The sequence below is a fragment of the Somniosus microcephalus genome, chromosome 16 (assembly GCF_052327205.1).
Source record: "Somniosus microcephalus isolate GS21.2 chromosome 16, FLI_Smic_1.0, whole genome shotgun sequence".
Lineage (NCBI taxonomy): Eukaryota > Metazoa > Chordata > Chondrichthyes > Squaliformes > Somniosidae > Somniosus > Somniosus microcephalus.
In genome coordinates this window covers 73,495,614-73,519,764 of record NC_141002.1, presented here as the reverse complement: position 1 = coordinate 73,519,764, position 24,151 = coordinate 73,495,614, and the positions used below count along the sequence as shown (strand labels likewise).

The window sequence follows — 24,151 nt, the reverse complement described above, 5'->3', positions numbered from 1 at the left end:
GTCGAAGGCCTTTCGCTCCGGACTCCCGTGTCCGAGAGCCCGGCGGGTGAAGAAGGGCGGCCGACATTTTGTGAGGTCGGCGGGAGAGAGAGGTGGGGGAAGGAGAGAGGGCGGGGGAAGGAGAGAGAGAGAGCCGCCGCTCCTCCGGTCGATGTGTTGCGGGCCGACCCTGATAAGCGCCCAATCCGCTGAGCCGGAGCCCTCGCCCACTGCTCCCCTGCTCGCTGTCTCTCGGGCCGCGTGGTTCTCTGTTTTCCGCGCAGCCGGCCAGAGAGAAGAAAAACAAAAGAGATGAAGAGAGACGCGACTGAGTGAAACGATCTAATTTAAAGCAGCCTCTCCCCCCGCTAAAAGGTGAGAGCCGGAGGGAGATTTTGCGGGTGAAGAAGGGCGGCCGCCAGCTCTTCAGGCCCGGCTGGTCTTTAATGGCGCCACTCACCTCAGCTCAGCTCCTGCTCGGCAGTTTGAAGGATTAGGCCCTGCCCCACAAACGCCATCAAATGCCCCCCAATTTGTCAACCATCAACGTCACTCAACGCTAATGAGCTGGTAAGGATTGGTCAACCGCTAATGAGTGGATTTTTGAACGTTTTTTGTATACTGTTCCGAACAATATTTGTCTGACCAAAAAGTAAATATGCCTATGACACTCCCCTGATCATCAGCTTTCTTTTGATACAACATATGTGTAGGTACGCTCTATAACTTTTGAGTGTATAGCGGACAGACAGACAGACACCACTATCCTTTTATGTATACTAGCTGGAGTGCCCGGCAGTGCCGAGGCTTTTTCGAGGGCATGTTGTTGTTGGAAGAGAGAGAGAGAGAGCGACTTGGGGGGGAAGAGAGAAAGCGACGGCGGGGGAAGAGAGAAAGCGACTGGGGGGAAGAGAGAGAGCGACTGGGGGGGGGGGAGAGAGAGCGACTGGGGGGGGGGAGAGAGAGCGACTGGGGGGGGGGGAGAGAGAGCGACTGGGGGGGGGGAGAGAGAGCGACCGGGGGGGGGGGGAGAGAGAGCGACGGCGGGGGGGGAAGAGAGAGCGACGGGGGGGAAGAGAGAGAGCGACGGGGGGGGGGGGGGAGAGAGGAGAGCGACTGGGGGGGGGAGGAGAGAGAGAGCGACCGGGGGGGGGGAAGAGAGAGCGCGACGGGGGGGGGGGGGGGAAGAGAGCAACGGGGGGGAAGAACGAGGCGCGAGGGGGGGAAGAGAGAGGGCGAGGGGGGTAAGAGAGAGGGCGAGGGGGGGGGAAAGAGAGAGAGCGAGGGGGGGAAGAGAGAGAGCGAGGGGGGGAAAGAGAGAGAGCGAGGGGGGGGAAGAGAGAGAGCGAGGGGGGGAAGAGAGAGAGCGAGGGGGGGAAGAGAGAGAGCGAGGCGGGGGGACGAGAGAGAGCGAGGGGGGGACGAGAAGAGGAGCGAGGGGGGGACGAGAGAGAGCGAGGGGGGGACGAGAGAGAGCGAGAGGGGGGGACGAGAGAGAGCGAGGGGGGGACGAGAGAGAGCGAGGGGGGGACGAGAGAGAGCGAGGGGGGGACGAGAGAGAGCGAGGGGGGGACGAGAGAGAGCGAGGGGGGGACGAGAGAGAGCGAGGGGGGGACGAGAGAGAGCGAGGGGGGGGACGAGAGAGCGAGGGGGGGGAGAGCGAGGGAGAGAGCGCGAGGGGGGGACGAGAGAGGAGCGAGGAGGGGGACGAGAGAGAGCGAGGGGGAAGAGAGCGAGGGGGAAGAGAGCGAGGGGGGGAAGAGAGCGAGGGGGAAGAGCGCGAGGGGGGAAGAGAGCGAGGGGGAAGAGCGCGAGGGGGGGAAGAGCGAGGGGGGGAAGAGCGAGGGGGAAGAGAGCGGAGCGAGGGGGGAAGAGCCGAGGGCGAGGGGGGAAGAGAGAGAGCGAGGGGGGGAAGAGAGAGAGCGAGGGGGGAGAGAGAGCGAGGGGGGGGGAGGGGGAAGAGAGAGAGCGAGGGGGGGACAAGAGAGAGAGCGAGGGGGGGGACGAGACGAGAGCGAGGGGGGGACGAGAGAGCGAGGGGGGGAAGAGAGAGAGCGAGGGGGGGACGAGAGAGAGCGAGGGGGGGGACGAGAGAGAGCGAGGGGGGGGACGAGAAGAGAAGCGAGGGGGGGACGAAGAGAGCGAGGGGGGGACGAGAGAGAGCGAGGGGGGACGAGAGAGCGAGGGGGGGACGAGAGAGCGGGGGGGGACGAGAGAGAGCGAGGGGGGGAGCAGCGAGGGGGAAAAAGCGAGGGGGGGAAGAGCGAGGGGGGACGAGAGAGAGCGAGGGGGGGGACGAGAGAGCGAGGGGGGGACGAGAGAGAGCGAGGGGGGGACGAGAGAGAGCGAGGGGGGGACGAGAGAGAGCGAGGGGGGACGAGAGAGAGCGAGGGGGACGTGAGAGAGCGAGGGGGAAGAGAGCGAGGGAAGAGAGCGAGGGGGGGACGAGAGAGAGCGAGGGGGGGACGAGAGAGAGCGAGGGTGGGACGAGAGAGCGAGGGGGGGACGAGAGAGGCGAGGGGGGGACGAGAGAGCGAGGGGGAGAGAGAGCGAGGGGGGAAGAGCGAGGGGGGAAAAGCTGAGGGGAGGAAGAGCGAGGGGGAGAGACGAGAGAGAGCGAGGGGGGGACGAGAGAGAGCGAGGGGGGACGAGAGAGAGCGAGGGGGGACGAGAGAGAGCGAGGGGGGGACGAGAGAGAGCGAAGGGGGGGACGAGACGAGAGCGAGGGGAGGGACGAGAGAGAGCGAGGGGGGGACGAGAGAGAGACGAGGGGGGGACGAGAGAGAGCGAGGGGACGGAGACGAGCAGAGAGCGCGAGGGGGGGACGAGAGAGAGCGAGGGGGGGACGAGATGAGAGCGAGGGCGAGGGGACGAGAGAGAGCGAGGGGGAAGAGAGCGAGGGGGGAAGAGAGCGAGGGGGAAGAGCGCGAGGGGGGGAAGAGAGCGAGGGGGAAGAGCGCGAGGGGGGGGGAAGAGCGAGGGGGGGAAGAGCGAGGGGGGAAGAGCGAGGGCGAGGGGGGGAAGAGCAGAGGGCGAGGGGGGGAAAGAGAGAGAGCGAGGGGGGGAAGAGAGAGAGCGAGGGGGGGAAGAGAGAGCGAGGGGGGGGAGGGGGGAAGAGAGAGAGCGAGGGGGGGACAAGAGAGAGAGCGAGGGGGGGGACGAGAGAGAGCGAGGGGGGGACGAGAGAGAGCGAGGGTGGGGGACGAGAGAGAGCGAGGGGGGGACGAGAGAGCGAGGGGGGGGACGAGAGAGAGCGAGGGAGGGGACGAGAGAGAGCCGAAGGGGGGGACGAGAGAGAGCGAGGGGGTGACGAGAGAGAGCGAGGGGTGGACGAGAGAGAGCGAGGGGGGGACGAGAGAGCGAGGGAGGGGACGAGAGAGCGAGGGGGGGACGAGAGAGAGCGAGGGGGGGACGAGAGAGCGAGGGGGGGGACGAGAGAGCGGGTGGGGACGGAGAGAGAGCGAGGGGGGAAGAGAGCGAGGGGGGGAAGAGCGAGGGGGAAAAGCGAGGGGGGGAAGAGCGAGGGGGACGAAGAGAGAGCGAGGGGGGGACGAGAGAGCGAGGGGGGACGAGAGAGAGCGAGGGGGGGACGAGAGAGAGCGAGGGGGGGACGAGAGAGAGCGAGGGGGGGGACGAGAGAGAGCGAGTGGGGGAGACGAGAGAGAGCGAGGGGGGGACGAGAGAGAGCGAGGGGGAAGAGAGCGAGGGGGAAGAGAGCGAGGGGGGGACGAGAGAGAGCGAGAGGGGGGCACGAGAGAGAGCGAGGGGGGGACGAGAGAGAGCGAGGGGGGGACGAGAGAGAGCGAGAGAGAGCGAAGGGGGGGGACGAGAGAGAGCGAGGGGGGGACGAGAGAGGCGAGGGGGGGACGAGAGAGAGGGCGAGGGGGACGAGAGAGCGAGGGGGACGAGAGAGAGCGAGGGGGGAAGAGAGCGAGGGGGGGGAAGAGCGAGGGGGGAAAAGCGAGAGGGGGGGAAGAGCGAGGGGGGACGACGAGAGAGCGAGGGGGGGGGACGAGAGAGCGAGGGGGGACGAGAGAGAGCGAGGGGGGGACGAGAGAGAGCGAGGGGGGGACGAGAGAGAGCGAGGGGGGGGACGAGAGAGAGCGAGGGGGGGACGAGAGAGAGCGAGGGGGGAAGAGAGCGAGGGGGGAAGAGAGCGAGGGGGGGAAGAGAGCGAGGGGGGAAGAGAGCGAGGGGGGGAAGAGCCGAGGGGGGAAGAGCGAGGGGGGGAAGAGCGGAGGGGGGGAAGAGCGACGGTGGGGGGCAAGAGAGAGAGCGACGGGGGGGGAAGAGAGAGAGCGACGGTGGGGAGCAAGAGAGAGCGACGGGGGGGAAGATGAGAGCGACGGGGGGTGAAGAGAGCAACGGGGGGGGGGAGAGAGAGATATAGCGAATAGGGGGGAGAGGGGAGGGGGGGGAGAAGGGGAGGGGGGAGCCAGCAGACCCTCTCCCTTCTGCCAGTGTTGAGAGTTGCGCTGCCGGCGGCGGTTGGAGAAGGCTAGGCCCCCGGGGCCTGAGGCACCCGCACTGACGTGGCCCAGCCTAGCGCAGCGCCCCAGTCAGCCCGAGCTCCGGAGCCGCCGTTCGGCCGCAGGCCACAAAACACCAGAGGCCAGCGCCGGCAATGGCTCCGCGGAGCTCCGTGCCGCCCTACGCACTGACATGGCCCAGCCAGAGCGCAGCACCCCGTCAGCCCGAGCCCCCTCCCGAGCTCTGCCCTCCCGAGCCCCGCCCCTCTCCCCCCCCCTCCCCAGGCCGGACCTGAGGCAGCTTGAGACGGCCGATTGCAGCTGGCCAGGCCCGGTTGCCGGGGTAACCCTCCTCCCCTCTCCGCCCTCCCGATCACCGGGCCTGGGCCTGAGCGGCTTGAGACGGCCGACTGCGGCTGACCGAGCCCGGTTGCCGAGGTAACCCTCTCCGCTCCCCCCCTCCCCCTTCCCGCTACCCCCCCTCCCCCTCCCCTTTCCCCGCTACCCCCTCCCCCTCCCCTCCCGAGCCCCGCCCCACCTCCGCTAACCTGCTCGCTTCCCTCTGCCTGTGCTCTGTGGGCCCTGTGTGGAGGTGCGCGAGCACGAATCAAGCCGCAAGCAGCTTGCAGTGAGCCCAGCCAGCCTTTACCAAGATGGCTGGCCGCTGGTTCGGAATCGGGCCCAGCGGGACGGCCGGTGCGTAGCTCGGGCATGGCTGGCAAGGAGAGGCCCCGGCTTCAAGGCCTGAGGCCTGCAGGCAGCAGACCTGGAGAAATCAAACAGATAATGGACTCATTTATTACACACAAATTATATAATGAGTTAGTTGGGCTCCTAAGTACCAAATTTGTGGTGGATAAATTGCCCTCCACACACAGACAAACTGGGGGAAAAAAATCAAGGGAGGAATCAAGATGGCGGCAGCTCGGCTCGGGTCAGAACGATTAGGCCCGCCCACACACGCAATGTGACGCACCGATTGGTCAACCATCAGGTCACTGAACTGTAAGATTGGTCAATTGTCACGTCACTCAACTCTAGGATGGCCCGCCCGCACACGCGAAGACGCCCCCATGACGCAGCGATTGTTCGACCGTCGGGTCGCTTGACCGTACGATTGGCTCGACCTTCACGTCACTCGATGCTAATGAGCGGATAATGAGCGGAATTTTGAACGTTTTTTGGATACCATGGGCGGAATTTTTGTCCGACCAAAAAATAAATACGCTTATGACCGTTCCGGAATCGTAAGCTTTCTTTTGATGGGACGCGCGTGTAGGTACGCTCTATAACTTGAGAGTGTATAGCCAGACAGACAGACAAAAGGACAGACAGACAAAAGGACAGACAGACAGACAAAAGGACAGACAGACAAAAGGACGGACAGACAGACAAAAGGACACAGACAGACAGACAAAAGGACAGACAGACAGACAAAAGGACAGACAAAAGGACAGACAGACAGACACAAAAGGACAGACACAGACAAAAGGACAGACAGACAGACAAAAGGACAGACAGACAGACAAAAGGACAGAAGTACTGCTTTTATATATAGATAGATGTCATTTTGGAATTTCAATAATAACTATAAATTGCCCAAGCTTCTCGTTTGCAATTTGTGACACCACGTAAGATCTTCAGTCAGATTTCTTTTCAATGTTCTCAGGTATTCATTGTTTCAAGTCATCATTATACTTCAAACTGTCCAGATCTAGCTGGCTATGTGCAACAGAACAATCATGTGGGCCATGAATCGGGCTCGGTGACCTCCACAGCCAAATTCCTGTTTTGAGCTCACATCATGCAAATTTTAAAATGTACCCCACTTACTCCTGGTTAACTATTAATACGGTAGTAAGGAAAACACTCTAACTTAATTGCATTTGGATACAACAAACATCCGAAGATATTCTCCTAACAATTAGATCAACCACAGTGGCTGGTTTCTGTGTTCCAAATTTTGACTAACAAACTGGAGATTCTGGTGGTCTTCAGAATGCAATATTCCAATTTCTCCACTCTTCGCATCATAACTAGGATAACTAATCCCACTATTTTCCCATTTTAATAATATATAAGGTGTATACTGTCATGTTATGTTTATTAGGTTGGGAACAACATAAATTTCTGTTGGATGGTACTTGTGTAATGCATGTGTTTGCAGACCTAAATATTTTAAAGTCATTAACTATCTATTGTTCTTTCCATTACCAACCTATCTACCCACTTATGACTATCCAAGGACAAGTCAAAACAAACTCAAATCACTTTATCTCAAATCTTGTCACTTGGGATAAGACAAGGTTCTAAATATAGTAAATGGGGAGGAGATGAGATAGAAATGCCTACACAGACAAAAACATTAGAAAACATTTTTGCCATAATTGATTAAAATTTGTTACAGAATATTTGTCACAATTGCAAATCTGTCTCCAATAGCAATAGTAGTCAAAGAAGTTCGTGGGCCCACCTGGAGATGAAGGTAGCCATCTTTGACTTGAGAGTGAGGGAATCACAGAGATACTTAATAGGTATTTCACCAAAAGAGAGACTAGGAGTACCTGTGGTAGAGCCACTAATGAAGACAAATATTCAAAAGAAAACTGTATTCAAATGTTAATGGGACTAAACAGTCCAAAGATGTGCGGGTTAGGTTGATTGGCTATGATAAATTGACCCTTAGTGTTAGGGGGATTAAATACGTGGGGTTACAGGGATAGGGTGGGATATGTGTTGGTGTAGGGGTTACGGTGGATCGGGTGGGATATGTGTCGGTGCAGGCTCGATGGGCCGAAATGGCCTCTATCTGCACTGTGGGGTTTCTGTGATTCTGTGAAACGTAGAATAGTCACCAGGCTGAGATGGAATGCATCCCAAAGTGCTGAAGAAGAATGGGGAGGAGATAGCAAAAAGCAGTAACCATAATTTTCCAAAATGGGAATTGAGCTAGTTGTCTTACCTCTGTCATAGGTAAACTTCTAGAGTCTGTAATATGGACTAAAATTAATGAACACTTCAAAAAAATGGGCTAATAGGGGCAGACAGCATAGATTTGTAAAGGACAGGTTGTGCTTGACTAATTTAATTGATTTTTTAATGAGGAAATCACAGAGTGTATAGATAAAGGGAACACCGCAATTGTTGGATACGTGGATTTTCAGAAGGTGTTCGATAAAGTGCCGCATAAGAGACTGAGGAACATAGTATTAAAGGGATTGTAGATGCATGTATAGAGGGATGTCCGGGAGTAGGGATTAGTGGATACTTTTCAGGTTGATGGGACGCAGGTAGCAGTGTGCCCCTGGGACCTATGCTGGGACCTCTTTTGCTTTCAATTTATACAAATTATTGGACTATAATGGCAAACAAAGGATTTTTATCTAATGCCAAAATGGGGGGCATTGCAGACTGTGAAGAACAATGCAGAATAGAGGTTAGAGGCAGTTTGGTGGCAGCTGCAGTTTAATATAGAGAACTGTGACATTTTGTGAAAAAGAACCATGAGAGGACTTAAAACCTTATCAGTAAGGGGCTAAAATTCTAATGGCTGAGGATGATGGAAAGTAGGTGCATCACCTGCTGGGGGACAGAAATTTTGGACGTAATCTTGATGTGATGGGTTTCTACCCCATTTAAAATGCACTCCAAATTCTATGAGTCACCTCTCCTTCCACCCCCTCCCCACACACACACACAATTTGGGGGAGTTTTTGGGTCACCCTACAAATTACTTCACTTATGCCCTCCTTGTGTCCAGTGGAACACACCATTTGTTAAAAGGTGGTGAGAGGCCCTTTCCGGGCCCAGTAAATGTCCCAGGATTGCACTATGGAGAGGTCCAGTGAGATCCATATGCTCCTTTACGGAGGCTTTTGCAACACCAACAAGATGCATTTATATAGTGCTTTTAACATAGAAAAACATCACAACGCTTTTCATAGAGGTGTAAAGGGGAGAAAAGGTAAATGCCAAGCCACAGGACGAGATATTGGGATGGATGACTAAAAGCTTGGTAAAAGAGGTGGGTTTTAAGAAGAGCCTTAAAAGGGAGGTGGAGAGGTACAGTGGTTTAGGAAAGGAATTTCAGAGACTGGGACGCAGGTGACTGCCGCCACATTGGGATGAAACAAGGGGGATGCATATTTTGCGGATAAGAACTGTGGAAGGAGTTATACCTCAACAGTAAGGAACTCAAATTCTGGTGAACTCTTCTACTGACCAATTGGCATATATGTTGTTTACATGTCTCGTTCTGAACTGTGATTTAGCAAATTAGAAAAACCTTTTTCTTCCAGATTCAGAACATGCATGCTAATTTTAAGCTTTCTCTTGAGAATTTGGCTTTAACTCAGCATTCTCTTGGTGTTATCTTCCAACTTTATAATATACTCTACCGAAACGACAGGCTCGAGCTGCAGTTATGCATGCTCACTAATTGGCTTGTTGCACCCTGCGACTATGAAACATCTGTTCCAAGTCCCTTAAAAATACAGCACTTGAGAAAAAGGCAACTTTATTGCATCGTAAGTGGAGATGCAATAAAATTGTGGTAAAGTTAGACTTTTGGAAATTAATCCTGTTGTTTTTGTTTTGCTCCTCCATGTATGAAAAAAATTTGGTTGGCTAAAGCTCCGTATTTACATAATACTATTATAACCTTTAAATGCACTCCAGTTCCCTCTGTCGCTGAGGAGGGAAAAAAGGTTAATGCCTCATTCTCAGGTAGTTTAATACATTTTATTTAAAGGTCTTTATGCATGTAACATCCTCTAACTGGACTCCTGCTGAGCAACTCTTGTATCTTGCTGCGGCAGCTGTGGACAGATATACAACTGAGCGTTAATGTGTGATATAAATCTGACTGGAGCATGCTCACTAATTGGTTCGAGAGTCCCATACAGACAATGCTGTCTTGTAACAGCTTGCATGGATAGGCCTAGTCCGAGGGTTAATTCTGCTTGACAGCACATCAGCAGCATCTTGAGTGTAATTACCCAACAGCAGTTTTCCCACAGCTGAATGGAGAGCTTCAAAGGCTCCTGAATTTACAGCTAGTATTAACTTATATCTGAAACATGATGTTCCCACAAGGACAGAATTTTTTTTCCTTTTTTAAAAATGTATAAATTGCCTAGTCAGATAGCTATGCAACAAGTAGTGAGAAAGAGTTGCATCTGGCTTTTGAGATCCTGAGTTTCAAGATTCAGAAAATTCTTCCGTGCTTATTAGCAAGTTTTCTGAGGGGCCGTGCTTGTAATATGATTTAACCTGCAATTCACTAATGTATCAAAACACCAACAAAAATGTATTAAAATGATTATATCATCAGGAGTGACCGATAACAAATGTAAAACAATTATATAGTAAATAAGTGAAGTTAAAAACTAACTCTCCAAAGTTTAGGTAAAATTAAGAATCTAAGGAAAATACTTGCGTCGAACATTCGTAATTTTTTTTTGTAACAAGCCAGTCATGCTTTTTAAACTTTTGACCGAGATTTTGAGAGCAATTTGGTGTTGGGAATATAGGATATTCACATCATCTAAGCCCATCTTTTAAATGTTTTTTCTTGTCAATTCTCTCTTTTCCCCCTTTCTCTTCTGATGATGTTGATGGTTGCTGGGATACAGTTCCATGGGCTTAAGCCCTCTGGTTGCTCATTCAAGGGGCATTCCTCCTGTGTGATTCCAGACAGAGAGTTTTGTCTGGCTATTCAGCTATTGGGGCATCGCAACTGAATCCACTCCTAGTCTTCATCTGACATCCACACAAGTGGGCTTTCCAGTAGGGGTTCATTGGAAAGCAATCAGGCATGGGCATCCTGACTTGTTTTTTCTCTTCCCCACCCTGGAGCACTGTAAGCAACTGTTGTATCTCCCAGCTGTTACTGTCGATGAGATCAACTAAGCACAAACTCAAACCTGGAATGTTTTTGGTTTGCGCTGTTATGTCAACTGATAAGCTAAAGTCATAGCTGCGGCTAGCATTTTCAGAATGCCCACGTCACATGTTTTTTTTTCTATTCCACAGCTTTTAACTAATCAGTGGTTTAACATGCTATCATGGCATGAAAAGCTGATAGAAAACCTTTGCAGATCTTCTCATAGGTTTAACATTAAGCTACCACTGGTGTATGTAGTACTATGGTATAAAGACAGGAAAATCACAGGTTCAATCCCTCATCTGAATTAGCTGATCTGAGCTGGGATGGGAATAGATGCACCACACTTGGCCACTGACTCCCTGCTGATAAAAGGAAAACTCAGTAATTCCACTCCTGATCGTTATCTATTGACCCCCCTTGCTAGAAAGTGCGTGTCTGTGGTCATTGAATGAGGATAGGATGGGTTAGATTATGATGCTCTCCATGGGTTAAGTAGTTGCCAATACTTACTGCCTAAACCACTTAGGGTGAGGGGCTGAAGGCTACTTACACTGTAGAGCTGTATCCTCACGTGAGTTAGTAAGGAGAGGAGACATTTAAAGAAAAAAGAAAAACAGAGGAGCATTCTGTGACTGAGATTCCAAACAAATTGTCTCCAGAGTACTTGGAATGTGCGGTATCATAGCAAGGAACCTGCACCACCTATATTCCGTGAAGAATGCATAATAGAAGCAAGGACTTGACCCCAAATGGCTAGGTGTTAATATAGAATTGCAAATGTTTTTTCCTTTCTGTTATAGAACTTGTGTAACTACATTGTACATATTTTGAAAACTTGCAAAAACATCAATCTTTTTGTAAATAAAGTAATCTTTTTCATTTTATAGGTCAGAAACCAAGTTTGACTCTGGATCAGGTACGTATAGCTTTTGAAGCTAAATAAGCCATTGTTCATTTTATTCTTTTCTCTCTAAATTAAATGCATTTTTAGAGTTTAAAACAAAAGTATTATAAAAATGTTTGTGGCTAAACTTCAAAGCCTGGATTTTCCACTTGTCTGGAATTGGGGCACACATTCCACGTGAGGACAATGTCTATTGTACAGTATCATTTACATGTTACTATAAGTTTATCTATTTTAAAGTGAGTGAAAGCAGCTGTTGTGCGGTAGTAAGCCACAAAGGGCCCAAATTTCCTGGGGTCCTGCTCCACTGCCAGAAGTGACATAACTGGCCCAGTTGGGGGAATTTCCGAGCGGCATCTTGCTAACACATGAATAATGACGACTTGGGCAAGGTTTCAGAGGGTGACTGGAATCCATATAACCATATTCCAGCAAGGGATCGGCATCTTCAGGAAAGATGGGAAGAAAATTGACTAAAAAACTGTGACAAATTCCTAATTCTACTTGGTTTTTTTTTGTTCAGTTAACTCGAGTATAACATCACCAGGTAAAAATCGTTGTTAATGAACTTTCATTCAGTTCACATACCTGGAAAATATATTCAGTTTAAAGTTGGCAAATTAGAGCTGCAAAATTATTGACCCAAGGCCTGCTTCAGGCCATCACTAAGTTGACTGAGCAAAGCACTCCTTTCCAGACTGGTACACATACACACACATGTACACCAAATACTGCATCTGTAGAGCACTAAAATGCTTATGCACAGCAGTCAGCAATGTTTAATTCCACATTGACTGATTGCAGTAAAATAATGCCAGGAAAAATTGACACAGGTTGTTTATATGTATTTTCATATACTCGCGGATCTCCTGTAGTGTTGAATGCCACTCTATTATCCATTGTAGTGTAAAAAAATGATCAAAGCCATTGAATTATAGTGATTTGAATAAGTCGAATTGTCCTTCAGTGGCTGCTGGTGTGTGAAATTCAGTCCTCCAACCTCAGTAACCCTTGTATATCATGAGCTACACCCTTGGAGCACCCGAAAAATATTTAAATGAGTTGACTTTGCATTATTGAGTGAGGGCAACCCATTTATTTGCTGGCATAGATTCTTTAAATGTGTCCCGTTCACAAGAATAGGAGAGCGAGAAAATAACTTCCTGCCTTTTATCCTTGTGAATTTGTGCTTTTATTTTTTTTTTAAATGTCAAAAATCAACAAATCGTTAACGAAATCATGATTGATGACAATGCTGAAAACATTACCCAACTTTCCAGGTCAAATTACAAATCAACTGACCATTCAATTGGGTACAGTCTCTTCAGCTCTGCAAGTGCAGTGTGCAAAATAATTAACTACATTAATGTTTTAAATATAAAATGTTGGTATTTCCATTTATTGTCAGGATTCTGCAAACTGAACTCAAAACGTCAGCAATCACACTGAATAGAATGCTAGACATTCTAAGTTGTGGGCTGGAAAATTCAGTGAAAATGAACACTCTTGTTTAACTTCTGTTTTAAATCCATACCCATGTTTCCTATGGGAGAACATTGTGGAATACCAGCCCCTTTGTTTAGAGAGTGCAATCAAAAGTTTAGACACAGAATATAGTCAGAAGCTGTATTCAGAGAATATAGACATAGTACACACTTGAGAACTAAGGATTTTTACTGTGAATTTCATGTTTTCACTGATTTGTTCTACGTTTAACCTTCAGCTTTGTAAATAAAAACTAAAAATCAAGTTGACTTTACATGAGTTTAATTGTTGATATTCATACATTTTTTTAATATTCAGATAAGCGATCCTCTAAATGTAAAATTTGCTTTTGAAGCTTTCGCAGTAAAATTTGAAACTCAACAGGTGTGAAACGGTTGCTCTTGCCAGCATTGGCTACGGTAGCATAGTGGTTATGTTACTGGACTAGTAATCCAAAGAATGTGAGTTCAAATCTCACCAGTTTGAGAATTTGCGAATTTGAATTCAGTCCTAAGTAAAAAGCTGGTAACAGTAAAAGTGACCACAAAGCTCACTAATGAGCTAGGCATCGAATCAGTACGCAACATCCAGTCAATGGATTCCAGTCGACCCTGCAATGTTCTTCTCACTAACCTCTGCAGAGTGGTTAAGCAAATCCTGACAGAGCCATACTCACATAGTCATAGCCAATGTCCCAGACTCCTCCATCGCCATCCCTGGGTATGTCCTGTCCTGGCAGAACAGATGTTCCAGAGGTGCAGGCACGGTGGTATACAGTCGGGTGGGAGTGGTCCTGGGAGTCCTCAACATTGACTCCAGACCTCAAGCAGTCTCATGGCTTCAAGTCAAACATGGGCAATATTAATTGCCGCCTACTGCCCTCCCTCAGCTGATAAATCAGCACTTGGAGGAATGCCACTTGGAAGCACTGAGGTTAACCATCACAAAAAGTGGATTGGTAGTACTACCACTGAACAAGCTGAGGGAATAACCTTATCCTCACCAATTTACCTGTCATAGATCTGTTCATGTTACGAGTAACCTAGTGCACAGTACTTGCGGAAACCAAGTCCCATCTTCACACTGAGGACATGCTCCCATCATGTCATGTGGCATATCACCATGCTAAGTGAGATAGATTAAGAACAGATCTAACAAGCCATCCATGTGGCATTGTGGGCCATCAGCAGCAGTGGAATTGTTTACCACCACAACCTCCTGTTCCATCACCATCAACCCTGGTTCAAGGAAGAGTGTAGAAGAGAATTCCAGGAGCATCAGGCATACCTCAAAATGAGGTGCTAACCTGATGAAGCTACAGCATGATCAACAGTGAAAGCAGCATGCATGATCAACAGTGAAAGCAGCATGCTATAGACGGAACTAAGCAATCCCACAACCAATGGATCCGGTCAAAGCTTTGCAGCCCTGCCACATCCATTTGTGAATGGTGGTGGGCAATTAAGCAACTAACAAGAAGAGGAGGCTCCATAAACATCCCCATCCTCAATGATGGTGGAGACCAGCACTTGAGTGCAAAAGACCAGGCTGAAGCATTTTCAACCATCTTCAGCCGCAAGTGCCAAGTGGATAATCCTGTGGTTCCCATTATCACAGATGCCAGTCTTCAGCCAATTTGATTCACTTCATGTGACATCAAGAAACAGCTGAGTGTAATGGCTACAGACTCTGACAACATCCCGGCTATAGCGCTGAAGACCTGTGTTCCAAAACTAGCTGGACCCTTAGCTACAAAACTCGCGTCTTCCTGTGGAAAATTGCCCATGTATGTCCTGGCCACAAAAAACAGGAGAAGTTCAACCTGGACAATTACAGCCCTATCAGCCTACTTCCACTCATCAGCAAAGTGATAGAAGTCATCAACAGTGCTATAAAGCGGCAGTTACCTGACAATAACCTGCTCACTAATGCTCAGTTTAGGTTCCTCCAGGACCACTTGGCTCTAGACCTGGTTATAGCCTTGATGCAAATACAACATGAGCTGAATTCCAGAGGTGAAATGAGTGACTTCCTTGACACCAAGGCAGCATATGACTGAGTTTGGCACCGAGGAGCCCTAGTAAAACTGAAGTGTGGAAAACTCTCACTTGGCATGAAGGAAGATGCTTGTTGTTGTTGGAGGGCAATCATCTCTGCCGTGGGGCATTGCTGCAGGAGTTCCTTGGGCAACATCCTAGGCCCAGGTATCTTCAACTGTTTCATCAATCACCTTCCTTCCATCATTAGGTCAGAAGTGGGGCTGTTTGCTGATGATTGCAGTGTTCAGCTCCATTTGCAATTCTTCAGATAGTGAAGTCCATGCTCACATGCAGCAAGAGCTGGACAACATCCAGGCTTGAGCTGTTAAGTGGCAAGTAATATTCATGCCACACAAGTACCCCAAGAAATGACTATCTCCAATGAGAGAGCTTAGCTATCTCCCCTTTACATTCAATGGCATTACCATCGCAAGTCCCCCACCATCAACATCCTGGGGGTCACCATTGACCAGAAACTTAACTGGATCAGCCACATAAATGCCATGGCTACTAGAGCAGGTCAGAGGCTGGGTATTTTGCAGCAAATGACTCGACTTCTGACTCCCCAGAGCCTCTCTACCACCTACAAGGCACAAGTGTGATAGAATACTCTGACATGTCTGGGCGGGTGTAGCTGCAACAACGCTCAAGAAGCTCAACACCATCTCGGACAAAGCAGTCCACTTGATTGGCAGCTCATTCACTAGCCTAAACATCCAGCCCCTCCACCATTGGTGTACCATGGCTACAGTGTGTACTATCTACAGGAAGCACTGCAGCAACTCGAGGCTTCTTCTGCAGCACCTCCAAAACCTATGACCTCCACCACCTAGAAGGACAAAGGTGTTCGTGTGGACACCAAGTCCCTACCTAACAGCATTGTGGGAGCACCTTCACCACTTGGATTGCAGTGGTTCAAGATGACGACCCACCCCCACTTTCTCGAGCGCAACTAGGGATGGGCAATTGCCAGCGACACCCAGATCCCAAGCGTGAAAAAAAACTATGCACCAATTAGAGTTTCTGATTTATATAAAGTACATAGCAAATAAAATTAAAGCAATGAAAATACAGATAATCCTATTACTGATTGCCATAGCCTGCTGGAGGAAATTAGTAGGTTTGAAAGCATATTTGAAGCAGTAGTCTAGTTTTCTAGTATATTTTTTAACTGGGAGTAACTACATTTTGTTGCTAATGTATATTTATCTCTCTCGTTTTCTGACCTGGATATTTGACGTTTGTTCAGATAAGTGAACCTAACTTTAGAAATGCAACATTTTATAGAGTTAGACCTGAATACTGTTTTTCAGCTCTACAGATGACACTGCTGCAAGGGATATTAACTTTTGGAATCCCTGTAAGAGAATAGTCCAGTCGCAAACTGGAAGATTTGGCTTAATTTAAAGTTTATTCCCAATTTGAAGTCTGTATGTAAAATTAATTTTCACGTTATTAATAATCATCCATTCAGCCCTCAGAGTCTAGACAATGAGTGTGAGCAGGTTTTACACCCATGGAATGAATCACAATTGATTTCAATCCTGTCTTTACCAGATACCCACATGTGTATTTTCCAGTGGGGTAATTCACTGGATAACGATTAGATGTGGGAAACATGGCTGATTTTTTTTTTCACCTCTCTAGCCCAGCAACGCTGAGGCCAGTTGAGGAGCCCCTATTACCACACAGCTGATATCAGCTAACTGAGCACAGACTATGAATCAAACCTTGAGCCTTCCGGCCTGTATGGCCTAGTACCCCACCAGACAGTGCCTTTAGTATTAGGTCACTGGGGGAGATCTGTTAGAAGATCTTAAGAAAGAGCTCCACATTATAGCCGCCAAGCAAATTTTCTACTGAAGCAACAGAAATTTGAAAGAAAGCATTGTTTCAAATCATTTTAAGCCTGAAGTATTTCTAGTCATGTATCCTGTAGCAGGTGGTCCTCGGTAAGAGAATTTCATGGTCAGAGCTTTAGCTCTTCCAGTTCCTTTTGATTTGTATTTTACTGCCTTGGCAGAACAGTTATCTGGGAGATAACTTTTGAAGTTTTTTTGTCCATAGTAGGAACTAATTATGTATCATTATCCTCACATAAAAGTTTAATGTACAAGATCCATTTACTTTAGTTTTACGATAGTACAAAGTGATTTTAGTACAGAACGAGTCTGTGTAGCTTTAAAAAGGGATAATAGATAAGTTACAGGAAACCTTTTGACATTGTTTTCACTGACCTTTTCACTGCAGTGTGGGGAGGTTTTTGATGCTGACAATCCTCTGTTAGATTTTTAAAATGTACCTGTTAGTGATGTCTCCATAGTATGTGTTAGTTGGACAGTCACAGGTTGGAGCTCTACTGGATCCTTGTCACGCCAAGGTGGAGGAGATTCATTAATTCTGGATCTTTTCGATGAACTGCTGCATTGTAATAAGGGTTCCCATTATACAGAACTGTTAAACTACTGTTTTTGTGTTGGTACATGTTTCAAAGAAAAACGCAAATGGTTTGTGAATACCTACAAGAGGCTGTCTGACGCGAAGAGGCATGTGACAGCCTCTTGTAGGTAGTCTCAAATGTTTTGGACTTTGCAGAGTGCAGTATAACACCAGCCTGGTGTGAAGCCATATTTAAAAAGTACTCTCACTGTCACTTTATAAACTTATTTTTCAATGCTTTTAATGTAACAGGAGCCCATGCTTCCACATAGGCAGTGCTGCGCCTAGTAATGTAACTTCAGTCAGGTGCTATATACTCTATGGCATCAGTCTAAGGCCTGTATCTGTAGTAAAACCACATCCTTAGTGAGAGGATTGGGAGCACCTGCTGCTCTTGGCCACTAACTGAATGCGATTTTAGTAGTCATGGTGAAATCTGCTGCCTGGATTATGCCACCTTGCAGGCCTTGGAATTTGAGCAAACTGCCTAGTTGGGGATTTGGATGGGGTGGGGAAGACGGGAAAAAAATCTATTTTTATTTTTAAATTGCTGTTGTGTTTTTTTATTGGTGAACTGCATAATATTATCTAATTGTTACTGTCCTTTTGAGTATTGAATGCCTTTTCTAGTGCATCTAAAAAGAATTAATTTTTCCTTTAGTCCAAAGGTGCTAACCCATCTTGTGTTGGCACTAAGTTGCTTTCCTTTTGTTTATTGATATTAATTGCTTTTGTGCCAGGTTTCCCACTTTACCTTCTTTCCCCTTTTCAGATTTGTTCCTTGACTTTAATTGTAATTTTTCCTTAAAGTATCTCATTTTAATTGAGAAACATAATGGTACTAACTAATAGGGCTGGATTTTGATACTGGAGGCGTGTAGGAGGCGGGACTACAACTTTTGGGGTTGTAGTCCCGCCTCCATCGAGTTGTGGCCAACCCACGCGATTTTCACTTGATTGACCTTGTTGAGGCTGCCCAGCGGGCTCAGCAGGCCAATTAAGGGCCACCCGGCATCAGGTGACGTCACAGATTGACATTTCATCTGTCACGAGCTTTTGACAGATGAAATATCCGCGTTTGACAGCTCTTTGAAGCTGTCAAACACTGACAATCTGTACTCTAAGTTAATTCCTTCCTCTCAGGATGATTTAGAGATCTCTCCAGAACAGAAAGCTGAATGCTGCAACTTTTGACAGCTCGCGGCCATTCTGTGCCGGTGAGATGAGGGACTCCCGAGACCTGAAGGAAGGAAGGCTGTAAAGGTAAGTAAAGGTAATTAAACTTCTTTAAACACTTTACACACACCAAACACACTTACCTCTGCACTCGTGCACACATCACTCACCTGAACACCGGACATCTCGAACCCTTCAGCCCGACGGTCTGCCTTGCTAACTTGGCATGGTTTGGAGCCATCGGGAATCCCACACTACAGCAATAAAAATAGAGATTAGGCTAAAAACTGCCTGTTAACCAACTGTTAACAGGCAGTTAATTGGTACTAATCCCCTTCCCGCCTCGGGGAGGCGAGTCCCAGCACAGGTCAGGTATCCGCCTCCTTTGAAACTGGCATTGAGGCGGATTGGGGGCGGGATGAGTTCATGCCCCCCCGATTTTTAGATTTTAACCCCCCACACGTCTCCAATCCCGCCTCCACGGCCCAATTAAAACCCTGCCCATAGTCTTTGAAGAGTCAACACTTAGATTTAAACCAGACTTCAGATTTACAGGGTAACATATGATAACCAATGACTTTAGATTTTGTTTTGTTTTATTGCTAGTAATTCTTAATTACTTTATCATCCTGGTAAAAATGATAGGAATATGCAGATAGTAATCCAGAAGTACAAAATTGGTGATGAAATGACCTCATTGTGTCTGTGCTTATTTGTTTTTAAGTACTACAAAAGCCACAGTAGTTAGATATTTGTAAACCTGCCTTAAAATACCCTGAAAAGCAATAATGGCCTATATTTTTCCTTTCAAATGATCTCCCCTTATCTCCTGAAGGTATCGATTTATTGCTAGAGTACAATTCCATAGGTACCAGCACCCTCCAATACTTCACCTAAGTGGCCATTATTCATGTGTGAGCCTTGACGATGTGTTGGCAGACTATTTGTCCAATTGCATACCCCTGGCATCTATACTAATTAGCTGTGACCTAACTGCCACCCTTACTGTCTAGTGTTTAAATTTGGGACCTTCCTAGTGTAGACTCGCCAACTCTTCTGGGCCATAAGGGAATTTAAAAAAAATATTGTTACAAAATTATTTTCACTCTTTCAGAGAAAGTACCAGCAATGATTTATCAGAGAAATAGTGTTCCATCAGTATTAATATATAGCTGTTAAATGAGCTAATTGCAGTTCTAAAACAAGACATTACACTGGGAACTGAAAAGGAGGGTCATTTTCACATGGCAAAAATTTGAGTTCATTATTGCTTCAATTTCTGCAAATGTTCCTATTTACATTTCTTATCCTAATTTATGCTGTAATCCTGAGGCAATCACCGTACAGGAATGGGATTATTCATTTTTGCACACCAGTGAATGTAAATTGTTTGATACTTAGCCTTTCATTGCATAGAAATTACCCTGTAACATGACCAAATGATTGGGTCATTTAACCAAATGGAACTATAAAATAAATTGCCAGGGAGCAACTACAATTTTCCATGGTGGTATATTTTTCTTGCTCAAATGAGATAAAATGAAAAATTATGATTCGATTTATTTTTGTTACTGAAATGTTATGTTAGATGAGATTAAAGTTTCGTCGAAAGTACAGGGACACTTTGGATACTACAGACAGGTTTTACCTGATGTTGGATCTACCCATCAGATAATACTGTATTCAGTGGGCCCCTGATGTGATTTTTGCCGCACTAAATAGCTTAGTGGTGGAATAGTTTTTTTTAAAGTAATAAATCGTACTCTTCATGGACGAAGATAATGTAGTAGTTTGTGAAACCATAATATATATATTTTTTAAAAGTGCAGCCTGAAAATAGATCAGTAAAGGAGCCTTTTTATGTTAGAATTGTTCAAATATGTTCCTTGTTTTTATTACCGATTATTTCATGCAGTTCTTTTAATCAGATTAGAATGCGGAGATCAATGCAGTTTGAGAACTTCCATGAATGGTTATGTTTAGCCGCTATGAAATAGCAAAGTAGTTTTATGAAATGGGTACAAACTTGACTTTTTTTACTTAAAGAAATATTCCAAGTTAAAACTACAATGGTTTGATCCTCAAGTACTCATCTGTGAAATACACTTTTTATATGTTTTTGTTTTGAGCTATTAGTTCAGAGTTGCTAATTATTATAGTCAAATAGCTACAACAGGCAACACATTTCCTACTGAATAAAGCAAATTCAGATACATTTCTAGTGCAGTATGCGTGTGTGTATATGTATTTGGGGGGGGGGGGGAAAGTGTAAAAGAAAGACTGACTTACATTTATATAGCGCCTTTCATGACCTCAGGACGTCCCAAAGCGTTTTACAGCCAATTAAGTAGTTTTGAAGTGTAGTCACTGTTGTAATGTAGGAAATGCGGCAGCCAATTGGCGCATAGCAAGGTCCCACAAACAGCAATGTGCTGATGGCTAATCTGTTTTGTAGTGATATTTATTGAGGGATAAACCTTGGCCAGGACACCGGGGAGAAGTCCCCTGCTCTTCTTCAAAATAGTGCCATGGGATATTTTACGTCCACCTGAGAGGGCAGACGGGGCCTCGGTTTAACGTCTCATCCAAAAGACGGCACCTCCGACAGTGTGTCAGCCTAGATTTTGTGCTTAAGTCTCTGGAGTGGGGCTTGAACCCACAACCTTCTGACCCAGAGGCAAGGGTGCTACCCACTGAGCCATGGCTGACACCATGGGGGTACATACCCACACTTTACATACGCCTTCTCAAGATTTCTTCCTCTATTAATGTCTAGCTCTCAGGAAGAAATCCAGAGAAAGGATGCTGAATACCTCAATGTACCATCATCTCATATTTGTTTCTTGAAATCGTTTTGAAAATCATGCAGGAAATAATTTGTTTCTTATGCTGAAAAAAAATCATGTCTGAGACTGTCACAGAAATTGTATGGTACTGCTCTTGAGACTCAATTTTCAAGATACTTCAACTGTGTAGGGTAGGGAGGATCCTCTAAGACCATGTAATGGTATTCCTGATTCATCAAGCGTGTCTTCCCAATTTGTAAAGTTTAGCAGCCTCATTTCTTTCAGTGGTACAGAGAATCCAGAACCAAAATAGGGAAAATGTTCTGACCATCTTGTTTTCACAATGCTTTTGAAAAAAATGTTTTTTTTTGTCATCAAGTTAATTCTAGGAATATTCCAAATTCAATCCCCAGCCTGTATTGAGTAAGCTGGGGTAGCAGTAGGGACATAACCATTACCTCTTGGTTAGGGAGAAGGAAATTAGCCAGGGTTCTTATTCTTGATTACAGCAACCTTTTTTGGAAGCATTTGTTGTGAGGACATCCAGTGAGGACAGATTGGGCTCAGTTATGATTTTCCCTGCGATCAGTTAGCCTGTCGACACTCGCTTGTCCTTTCCATCATAGTCACTGGATTAAGAGCAGAAACCCTAGACAAAAGTTTCCTCTACTTGGCCCAGGAAAGCTGAGGCCAATTGCAGTACCCAACTGTTGCCCCAGCTGAGACCCACGAAACCTTCAAGGGAGTGAATAAGCATATGTATACTTAGATCTTCTATTTAGCTATTACATTCTAGTGCTCAAATAATACAAACACAGTCCTCTTAAACTGTGGGTACACTGTAGCTGATAATCTCAGATCACTAACTGTGGTATCTGTTTGCAGCCAGCAGCACTTGATTTATAAACCCAACTGTGGATCCAAGTCTTGGATCCAATAAAGAGGTTTGCGCATGTGTGCTTCAATCCACGCTCGGCACCAGTCCCAGCCATAAATTTTAATACGTTATAACATAGGCAGGGATATCCATATTCAAAAACATTTTTTTTTTTTTAATAATCATTTTAAGTTTCTAAAGTGTCAGAGGACACCAGACCTCCCACTCTTCCCTGCACTTTTTTAAAATTAGGCTCAACACTGCACTGGAGTGTCGAGCTAAAGTGGTGCGAGTTGGCCTCCTTCAGGTTGAGACCTGACTCTGAAATCGCACTGTCTGTTCTGTGGCAATGCAATGTAGGAAAAGCTTACCTTAAACCCAAAAGTTACAGTATAACAGTCTTAAGTGGCATTTTAAACTGCAGCATTCAAGTTCAGAAGATTTTAAAATCCAGAACACTTTGACTTAAGAAAGCAACAGAATGTGATCAAAAGTTTTTTTTTAAATCTCCAGTCTCAACTATGCAGTGGTGATTATTTTTGTTTTAGAATGTGATCTTTGAAGCGGACCATTCTCGGAGGTTTTGAGATCACTGACCTAGAGATGCATTATCAACTTTTAACAAATCGAGTCACAGTATAGCCGCTCAAGCTTCTGATGAATAAAATGTCGGTATAGGTCTTTTCAATGCTTGTTTTTAAATTCTACAGTCTGGTAACAATTTTATTACTTTGTTTTTTAATCATTTCTGTTGCAGTAAAGAAAAATGTGTATAGTTTAGAATTCTGTAGACCATTCTTCCATCATAACTGTAATAAAGACCTCCCACACCAACCTCTATATACAACGCAAAATATGATTATCAGCGTTATGCAGACAAACTGCCTTTTAATACAAGTTGTATTTACAAAAAGCTCTTGCTGTTATCACATTTTTCTACATTATGGTTTATTTATGTAAGACTATTGTAAAATTAATGGATTCCAGGGACTGGAGGAATAGGAAGTGATAACAGTCGTCTTAAAAGCATTCAGAGTTAACCTAGACAATAACAAAGGGATGTGCATTCCAGTAACTGGTAATGAGGAATGGGGGGTGAGGGGTGAGAGGATTTAAAGATTATTAAAAGAATCTGGTATAGTGGAAAGGGAATAAGGAGGACAGATGAGTGAAGCCAGGACAAACGAGCATGAGAGAAACCTGAAATATAAAGTGGTTTCTTTAATATGGTAAGAGAATATAGATATTAAAGGCCCCGTCCTGTGGAACATAAGAACATAAGAATTTGGAGCAGGAGTAGGCCATATGGCCCCTCGAGCCTGTGCCACCATTCAGTAAGATCACAGCTGATCTTTGACCTCAACTCCACTTTCCCGCCCAATTCCCATATCCCTTGATTCCCCTAGTGTCTAAAAACCTATCTATCTCGGCCTTGAATATACTCAATGATTCAGCATGGGGGTAGAGAATTCCAAAGATTCACAACCCTCCAAGTGAAGAAATTCCTCCTCATCTCGGTCTTAAATGATGGATGTAACTGCCAGGGTAGATAAAGGGGAACCAGTGGATGTAGTATATTTTGATTTCCAAAAGGCATTCGATAAGGTGTCACATAAAAGGTTGTTACACAAGATAAAGGCTCATAGGATTGGGGGTAATATGTTAGCATGGATAAAGGATTGGTTAACGGACAGAAAACAGAGAGTAGGATAAATGGATCATTTTCAGGTTGGCAGGCTGTAACTAGTAGGGTGCCGCAAGGATCAGTGCTCTGGCCTCCGCTATTTATAATCTATATTAATAACTTGGCTGAAGGGACCGAGTGCAATGTATCCAAGTTTGCTGACTCTACAAAGCTAGGTGGGACAGTACATTATGAGGAGGATAAAGAGAGTCTGCAAAGGGATATAGACTGGTTATGTGAGTGAGAAATAAGGCGGCAGATGGAGCATAATGTGGGGAAATGTGAGGTTATTCACTTTGGTAGGAAGAATAGAAAAATAGAATATTTTTTAAATGGTGAGAAACTATTAAATGTTGGTGTTCAGAGAGATTTGGGTGTCCTCGTACAAGAAACACAAAGTTAACATCCAGGTACAGCAAGCAATTA

At 46.4% G+C, this 24,151-nt stretch overlaps 1 protein-coding gene across 6 annotated transcripts in view; it reads left to right on the top strand.

Annotated features, from left to right (window-relative positions):
* The window catches only part of msrb3 (methionine sulfoxide reductase B3), a 139,628-nt gene that overhangs the window by 70,797 nt on the left and 44,680 nt on the right, over positions 1-24,151 (top strand). For all 6 annotated transcript variants that reach the window (XM_086009260.1, XM_086009262.1, XM_086009264.1 and 3 more), the window contains one exon: positions 11,223-11,251. In XM_086009260.1, the coding sequence (XP_085865386.1) occupies positions 11,223-11,251 (29 nt within the window). The remainder of the gene's footprint in view (positions 1-11,222; positions 11,252-24,151) is intronic.